Source organism: Nicotiana tabacum, chromosome 19, assembly GCF_000715075.1.
Source record: "Nicotiana tabacum cultivar K326 chromosome 19, ASM71507v2, whole genome shotgun sequence".
NCBI lineage: Eukaryota > Viridiplantae > Streptophyta > Magnoliopsida > Solanales > Solanaceae > Nicotiana > Nicotiana tabacum.
The window spans coordinates 126434833-126444178 of NC_134098.1; the positions used below are offsets into that span (position 1 = coordinate 126434833).

At 35.5% G+C, this 9346-nt stretch overlaps 2 protein-coding genes across 5 annotated transcripts; one reads left to right on the forward strand and one right to left on the reverse strand.

Moving 5' to 3' along the window:
* The first annotated feature begins 221 nt into the window (after positions 1-221).
* LOC107812045 (uncharacterized) lies at positions 222-2983 on the forward strand. The gene is made up of 4 exons (XM_016637072.2): positions 222-445; positions 1232-1939; positions 2036-2150; positions 2440-2983. The coding sequence occupies exons 1-4, from the start codon at positions 364-366 to the stop codon at positions 2612-2614; spliced, it is 1080 nt and encodes a 359-aa protein (XP_016492558.1). The 5' UTR covers positions 222-363; the 3' UTR covers positions 2615-2983.
* A 1088-nt stretch (positions 2984-4071) lies between these two features.
* On the reverse strand, positions 4072-8739 carry LOC107812044 (nuclear envelope-associated protein 2). Of its 4 annotated transcripts, XM_016637069.2 has the most exons (7): positions 8601-8739; positions 7548-7833; positions 7286-7393; positions 5430-5468; positions 4833-5294; positions 4643-4744; positions 4072-4478 (listed from the first exon to the last, which is right to left on the reverse strand). In XM_016637069.2, exons 2-7 carry the CDS (start codon positions 7755-7757, stop codon positions 4314-4316), a joined length of 1086 nt encoding a protein of 361 aa, XP_016492555.1. In that variant the 5' UTR covers positions 7758-7833; positions 8601-8739; the 3' UTR covers positions 4072-4313. The 4 variants fall into 4 exon arrangements, with proteins under 4 accessions (XP_016492555.1, XP_075094690.1, XP_075094689.1 ...); XM_075238589.1 differs by lacking the exon at positions 5430-5468 and having other exon boundaries at positions 4833-5282; XM_075238588.1 differs by lacking the exon at positions 5430-5468.
* Positions 8740-9346: the final 607 nt, after the last annotated feature.

A 9346-nucleotide genomic window follows, 5' to 3' on the forward strand; every position in this document is an offset into this window, starting at 1 on the left:
AGTACTATGAACTCAATCTTTCAGAAATTTCTGCTAAAAGAATACCAGAAATAACATAAATAATTTATGCTTTTCCACATCAGAGAAGCAAAAACAATTTTCAATATTTTCTTCATCACAAAGTAATCACCTTTTTTTCCTATATATATTATACGTCTAGAAAGTTACATATTCGTTTCTCTTTTACTTTCTCTCCTTCTCTACCCCACCATTGTTTATCATCTACTCATACCTTTTTTCCCTTTCTCCCCTTTGCTAAATATATAGTACAACTTTTGTCATGTTTTTCTAAAGACCAACATTATATAATTCCTTTTATAGTTCCATTGGGGTCTCTTGCTCAAGTCACATACATTCAAGAAAATGTCCACCATTATAATGACTAGAGGAGCTTCCAAATTCATCTTCTTATTCTTCTTGTCTATTCTTCTTACCTGCATTTTTGGTTAGTGTACTTTCTTGATTTGGAATTTATAGCATTTTTTTTATGTTTCTCTTTGAATATTCCAAGTTTCTTGTTTTTGCTGATGATTCTTCTAGTCTATGACTACTGTGTTTTCTGTCTATGTTTAAGATTATTCAATGTATATTCACCATTTTTTGTATTCCTTGCTTTATTCAAGACTATAGGTCAGTTTTATTTTTCCTTTTCCTATGAGCAAATATTGTGGTTGATGCTATAACAATTGCTGTAATTTTCACCACCTGCTGATATATTGGATTTCTGTAGTTGGACAAGTTTGCTCTATCTCATTCTTAAATTAGTTTTTTTTTTTTAAGGGTAAAAAGCATTGCCTTTGTCGACTGTGAAGATTTGCTCTGAGGGGTTGATGGTTAATAGCTGCCTCACATACTTATTTAGTGCCTATTTGCAATATTTTTGTTTTTTTCATCTTCTTTTCTGATTTATTGTGGGAGTGGGGTGGGAGTGAAATCAGGTATATTGGAACAAAGCCTAGACAAAAATTTGACCAATATTGAAAGTGACAAGACATTTATCTTATTAGAGAAAGTCAGTGTCATTCCCTTTGATTTATCACCAATTTTCACCAGGAAAAAAAGATGTTTACAGTAAAATCAAGCATGTTAAATTTACCATGGCTAGTTAGAATATGAGCTGCATTGGTTGAGATCTGATGTTTATAAGAGCTACAAAACATTAGTTGAACTAAAGTTAAAATATGGCAAACAAGTTGCAGCAAGTTAAAGGACTTGTAAATGTTCTTTGCAGGATTATCGCCAGCTAAAAGTTTTGAGCAGAAAGAACTTGAAAGGGAAAAGGAACAAAAATTCCATTTTTTCGCGAAAGGACTGCTCGAATTGTTGCCCATTAAAGCGTTTAAACGTGACATGATAGATCCAACAACAACCGGATTTCCTACAACTCCTGTAGTAAATCCTGTCACAACTCCAGTTAATATGCCTCCTGATAATGCAGCTCCAGCAGTTGTTACTGTCCCATCCACAAATCCTAATGCTGGAATTCCAAATCTTGGATATACACCTCCAGCAGTTCCTTCTACTACCCCTCCAACTGACACGAACCCCAATCCACCGGTACCAATAACTAATCCAGTTACCACCCCTAGCACAAATGCACCTGTAAGTAATCCTGTAACGGCGAATCCAACCCCAGTAGGTGGTGTTCCTGTTACCACCCCGGTAACGCCTCCTGCAACCACAAGCTCTCCTGCTACTTCAGGGCAGAGCTGGTGTGTCGCTAAGAATGGAGCGATGGAAACTTCACTTCAGTCAGCGCTTGATTATGCTTGTGGAAAGGGAGCAGATTGCTCAGCCATTCAGCAGGGTGGAAGTTGTTATAATCCCAATAGTCTACAAAATCATGCATCATATGCCTTCAATAGCTATTTTCAAAAGAATCCAGGGCAAACAAGCTGTGATTTTGGGGGTGCTGCCATGATAACCAACTCAAACCCAAGTAAGCAAACAAGGATTCTTTATTATATATCCTGCCTTGCTGTTATAAATCAGCATCTTCTTATTTTTTTCTGATCATTAACATGCTGAAATATAGGCACTGGTTCTTGTGTTTTTCCTGCATCGGGGTCTTCTACATCATCGTCTGCGACACCAACGCCTGGAACTCCAGCGCCAACAACAGCCTCGTCAACAGGTGGTGCAGTACCAGGGTAAGGGGAACTTTCATTTGCTCCATAAGTCTGCAGATACTCTGTTTGTTGTATTTTATATTGTGGTTTTGGCTAGGAATGGAGTTTAAGAAAGGTAGAAAGACTTGACACGTACCAAAAGTACCTCTACAATTAAACATCCATAACGTTTATATGAGTATAAAAACATGTTTAAGTTAAAAGGTTTTCAAATATAAAAAAGCATTGCTCTTTTTTGGAATAAAGTAAAATGGGAAGTGTCATATAACATGGAATAGAGGGAGTAATCCATATGGTTTTCATTTTGCAGCTCTGTAGCACCAACAGTACCGAATGGAGGCGACTCTGGATTTGGAACGATGCCAGGCATTAGCGACAGTATTCCTCCCACTGCAACCACCTCATTGTCCATGTCAAATGGTTTGCAACCCTTAGTTGGCTGCATCGTTCTTGTCGTGACTAGCAAGCTTCTCTTGGAGATTTGAGGAAATTAAGAACAAGTTCAGTTACCAAGTAAGAAGCTAGATTTTCAGTTTCTAGCTATGTACAGTTCTGGAGGAGGAAATGGAAGCAGTTAGGAGTACAACAAGGTTTAGACATGACACACCTATACGCTGCTTTAGTATAGTTAATTATCCTGCATACCACCTACTTAGATGTAAAATTCATATATTGGTTTTAGAAGCCATTATCTACATCCATCAATTTATAAGTTTAATAGGTCAGATGTTCACTGTTACATTGTATTATTGCTTAGGAAGTAGATTACTAGTCCTAGATCTCATATGATCATTGTATTAGTTTACTACTATTACTACTTTTTATATATAAATAGAGGGAATTTGCGAAGTAAATACGTTCTGTTTCAAATTAAATAAAATGGAAAATGCAGCCCAATAAAAATCAGTTAATTATATGTTTGCCCTTTTGTTTAAATAATGGTGATGTCTTTGCAGTTTGCGTGCACCTCGACTAGTCCATTTGGTGTAAGGAAATTATGCCCTGAAAGCTTGGGCATTATACGCAGTTTTCTTTCACTTATACCTTCATGGGTTGTAAGCTGGGTACAGCACTACAGCCTAACAGGGACATATGTGTAAAGCATTATGCAGCTATCAACATCAAAAGAGAGCTGGATTTCTAAGGGCACGGATAATTAATCCGGATTAAATTTTATATAAATTTATCTCATGATTGGAATAAAATCGTGCTATAATAATCCCGGTATTAATTATTTCAGGATTATAGTGTTTTTTTTAAGGTGGGATAACTAATCCGAAGATAATTAATCATGGGATAATTTGTTTTTTAATTACCCCTAAAAGAACAGCAAGGTGGCGATGCCCCAGTAGCTAAGAGGGAGAATAAACTAATAGCCAATTTCTCTTTCGGTGTGGTGTATTCATATCATTGCCACTTTAAATTGATTAATCAATAACCGCATGCACTAGCGCAAATTACGTGCTTCATTAACGCCGTATAAATCTCCCTTACGGCAAGATTAAAGAAGGATTTAAATTTAACTTTATTATATTGATAATGTACAAAGTTTTCTACATCAGTTTATAAATTTTAACTTTGAATTTACTAATTTCACTGTTATGAATATTTTACCTATAATTATCTTTCAAGTGATATGAACTACGAAACAAACTTTACTCTTGATATATAAAACTAAACTCATTAAAGAGTAGAATATGTTGTCTTTTACTATTAAGTACTAGTAGTATAATTTAATAAATTAAAGTAACCAAGAAAGCATTTTCCAATAGATCAATAACAATGGAGGCAGATTCAATTTTTTGACTAATTCTCGAAATTAACATAAGAGACAAGGACTTCTCACCAGAAAAATATCAAGTAGAGATAATAATAGGAGACAAGAAAATAATATGACGGGTCCCTGCTGATTGGGATCGCTAAAATAATTAGCGTAGTGAAATTTGGCGTACAATTATGCACTTTGAGAATATGATTATATAACGTCGACGAGTACTTCGTTGATCTAATTATTGAGGATCAACATGATGTGTTCAGCTGTAATAGCGTGAGGTACAAAAAGATACCCTACGATTAATATTCCTACATATGAAACTGCAGATCTACAGCTCTTCCTAATCTCTCCCCAAGTTGACTACTAGCTACATATCTCCTTTTTTACAAAGTTAAATACACACAATATTATCACCGCTTCGAAAAGAGGACTAACACCAACATGGACATTGAAACAACAATCTTGAACCCTGAGGATTCCCAGAAGTTCTGTTTATCATTGCTGGAAGTTCCGACTTGCTTAGTTGCTAATTGGTCTCTGAGTTCCTTAATAGCTTTGTCACGTCGTTCCCCCATCTGTATTTATGTGTGACATCGCTTTCAGTAGTATTTCAATGTGTTATGATTTTACAACTTGGTCAGAAACTAAACAAATTAAACTGAGAATTCTTGAACTAAAACAAATAGGTTTAAGGTATCAGATATAATTTCATCAATGTAGCAGTAAAGAGTATAATTACCCTTTGGAGCTTGCGAGTTTGAGTTCGCGCCTCTTGGAGACAGAATTCCAACTTCATAATCCTCTTTTTCAACTCTTGATCAGCTCTACGATGCTTTTCTAACTGTCCAGAAAAGAGGTAGAAATTCATGAGAAAGAATCACTCATAAAGTGTCATGGAATTTAGAGAGCCTGGAAAACATGTATCAAACCTGAGACTCCAACTCTTTGGTTTTTAGCTTCCAATGGGCAGACATGATCCTGATTTCATCCCTGAGTTTGGCAATTTCTTCATCTTTACTCGTCAACAGCTTGTTCATCTTCTCAATATTCTTTGGTGAGACCTCATCTAAAATCTTCCTCAATTCACAATCTTTGTTTGCTCCAGATTTCGCTAATGCTTGCATGATATCATGCTCAATTCTCAGGACTTCATCTTTCAATTGCATTTGAGATGATTCCCTTGCTTGCAGATCCTTTTGCAAAAGATCTAATTGCTCACCAAGTTTATTTACACGAACTTCATGTTCCTTCAATGAACTGTTTTTCACATCCAACTCTTTCAAAAGTGCCAAACACTGAAGCTGTGCAGATTGAGCTGATGCAGCACTTGCATCTGCAGTTGCTTGAGTAGCAGAAAGCTGTGATCTAAGATCATCCAACTGCTTGAGATACTGGATCGCATTCAGAACTTATATTATTAAGTGCTTACAAATATCCAAGGAAAAAAGACTATGCATTATGTTATTCTTAAGTGGATTTATTACCAGTGCATATTTGAGTTTTGAAGTTTAAAAGGTTCTACCTACCAGTGTCTTGTGCAAATTACTGACCGGGTCTTCCTCAAACTGTAACAAAATATAAACTAAAAATAGAATGGGGCAGCAAAAATTGGAGGAAGCTAGATCGTGAGAACTGTGTAAACAGTATCAGCTTGAACTCACACTAAGTAGAAACAAGAGAATTATTCTGTGTGCTCTACAAAATTGAAATGAAGAAAAAAAAAACAAGCTAGCCTCCAATAACCACAACTTCAACCACCCCAAAATAAAGAAAATAGAAATTATGAAAGAAGTGAAAGAAGCTAAACCCAATCAGGCTAAAAAGCAACAGATCCATAAAGTAATTCCATACAACTGCTTCAATTGATAATTTATGCATATTATTCCATCTGTGCAGTAATTTTCTTTCTTTGCACGGAGGACAAAAGAACTGCATGTCTCTCTACATTTCAGAATAACCCACTTATTGTAACAATAAAGGGAAAAGTCAAAAGCAAGTGAACAAAATTAGCTAGCATCTTAAATATAACCAGACGAGAACATATTCTTTACAGAAGATTCCCCTTATGCAATCCACACAATTTGAATTTTCATTCAATCTTAAAAGTATCAAATTAGTAAGTCAAGGGTTTAATAGGAATTTTATAAATTAGGAATACTGTATAACTCTTTACATTTGAAGTATGTCACTTGAAAAGTCAAAAATATTAGGAGTTTAAAGAAGTATCAATGTGTTAGTCACGCTAATTTCCTTTAACTTCAGTTTAATACACTTAATGGGATGTATCATCATATGTTTACCTTAATTACACATCATTTTTTTCAATTCAAATAATTTCACATCAACATGGTGTCAAAAGTTTGAATCAACCACAAATATCTATCAGGTTGTCGCAGTCATACATACATTTAACTTTATCACACACATAATTGACAATGCTACATAAAGTTGTGCACATAAGTTACCCCTAAATACATCAGGCAAAAAACTGTGGGGGAGAAAAAGAAATGAACTCAATATACTAAAAAGTGCTATTTAAGATTTTCATTTGAGCACTCTTTATTTGATTCAGCCAGTACAGTAACTATGTTAAATTCAAGTAATCACTTTTCTAACATCTGAGGATTCAAGATTCTCAATTACCAGTGTATTCAGAGTTCAAGCAATGATATAGGCCTCAACATCTAAAGGAATCAAAATACATAATACCAAGAGAACTTAACTCTCATAATAGACAGTTTCAACACTTGCTATATATAAATATCCTTTCCAAGAAGCTGGTAACACAAAAGGCGTGCATGACCAGAGATTGGGAGCCCAAGTGGACTCAAAGAACTAAAAGATGTACATTTAATTTTAAATGCCAAACAAAAGGGAAGAAAGTGATGTTTACAACCCAGTGCTGGCCATCTAAAAGCCACTAACATGTGTAGCCAAAAAGTGGTTTGATTTGTTAAATGGTAAGTCGTCCAAGATTCCTCTTTATCTCACTAACTCAGCTAAAAGAAACAAATTTTTTGAACCATCCAAGACCCAGACAAAGTCCTTGGACCACTTCATTTATAAAAGAAATAATACTAGAGACAATAATGTTAGATTAATTACTCAATACTATTCCTCAATTTCCCAAAAGGACAAACAAAAACAACCAAAAAGCAGCTTCAAAAGATATCCATCATCATATTCCTTTCAAGTATCTGTTTTTTCAGTATTTCCAAATTAACTCAGGTGCCTCCCACGCAAGATCTTGGAACCCAACTCCACCCAGATCCAAAACCACTAAATTTATCTAAAATTCAAAACCATCAAACCAAATATGCAAGAAATAATTGCACTAAAAGATGCATAATTTTTCAAGTACAGTGACACTAATGACTATTACCTTCTCGGTGTTTAAAGAAGAAACTTGAAGCTGCCCGTCTTTCTGCTCCAAATTCTTTTGCAATTTGTTTATCTCTTCTTCCATTTTCTTAGCTTTACTCTCTGCTACCTGTGAGAAAACAAAAAACACACAATAATCAGACAAAGTCCAAGAATCGCCTGACCCACACTTAAACTCCACTGCACATATAGGGGAAAAAAGACCAAAAAAAAAAGTAAAAAATCATTTCACTCAACCATAAATCATACTAAATCAATTTGACCTGTCTGGTTATGGTTTCACGAACAAAAGATTGTTCTTGAGAAGCGAGACGGTTGCGAACCTCCTTGAGCTCCGCTGCAAGGGACACTACATTTCGCCGGAAATTCTGTTTCTTCTCACTCAGATCCCTCAACAACGGATCCACCACCATACACGACGACGTCGTTGACGACGTTGAAGATGAAGATGACGGCCTTTCCTCCACTGACATCACCGTAACACTACTGAGAATCAACTACAAATCCAAAGTGAACTTTTGATTTCAACTATGACATCTGATGCTTCGCCTGTGAAGCGTATAAAACCCACCAAAAAAAAAAGGAAAAAAGATAAATTGAGTTGCTTCTTTCTATGAACTTAGCAATTAAAGCTAACCTATCACCCTTTGCATGTGAACATGTAGGGTATGCATTTAAGTCGCTGCCCATTTTAGAATTTTCAATTTATTGATATTCCAATAACAATAATGGAAACAGAATACTGAATTATACATGTAAGATTATCACGTTTTAAAACTTCAAAAAAATCATTTTTTATGGTTTATAATATTTCGTGAATCAACCTCAAAATGGAGAGAGAGAGAGAGAGAGAGAGAGAGAGAGAGAGAGAGAGAGAGAGAGAGAGAGAAGGACCTGTAAGTTTTGAGAGAGAGAGAGAGGGAGAGAGAGAGAAAAGGACAGATCATTGTTTTGAGAGAGAGAGAGGAGAGAGAGTGGACAGTCAAATGGAGGGTTCAATTTGCTTAAATCCACACGACTCTTACACTTCTACAGAACAATCAAGAGACACGTTTCTTACACAGCTCAAAAACAATCCTTCTTTACACACACACACACACACACATGCATGAACACCTTAGTTTACAGAGATGAAAAGGAGTAACAAAAAAGAAGAAAGGATAAACTCATACTCTAATTAAAAATCACACCAAACACGTTCAAATCTAGTTACAGAGATATAAAAAGATAAAAATTGATGATGCTAATAACACAAAAACAATTAAAGAAATACCGGCGGGATATATAGGTAAAAACACTTGAATATATAAATTTACCGGTGGGAGATTTTTCTGGGGGCAAATGATCGGACGGTTAGGCGGTCAATAGATTCGCCACCGCGTGGGGTGATATTGAGGGCGTGGGTGGGGAAAAGTTTAATGCAGCAGTGAATAAGGGAAGCTGAGATTTAGTTACATGTTTAAGCAGAGACGAGAGATGAAGGTGATGTGGAGGTTCGGATTTTGAACTTTAGGTTCGGAGATTCCGAGCCTTTTGTTTATCGACTTGACAGATAGGATTTTTGTTTGGAAACTGGTGTAGGTTCGGGTTCTCCAAGCCTTGGGTTTCGGACAAAGGACAAATTTCGAACCTGGAGCATATATGACCTCAGCGCGGCAAATCTGCAAAATTTTCGGCAATGGATGAGATATTTCCACGTGTGCTACTTATGACCGTCGGATGTTCCAATTTTGATTTGAAAAAAGGAATTGACTAATTTTTATACTAGTATTAGTTTACACACTGTCAGAGATTTGTTTGACTGTGCCTAAATTAGGTTGAGACAAGAATTTTTATATTTACGTAAAAGAAGGAAAAAGGAAGGAAGAAGAAAATTGAATGATTCATTAATTCTATTAACCTAATTCGTTTAACTTACATGTGAGTGGCATTGAAATATCTATTCCAGAAACTAAGGACTCCATATCCCTAATCTTTACTATATTAAAAGTTTACCTTCGTTTTTTCTACCCCTTTAAAATATAATTCATATTGTATAAAATAGTCATTTGATTATCCTAAT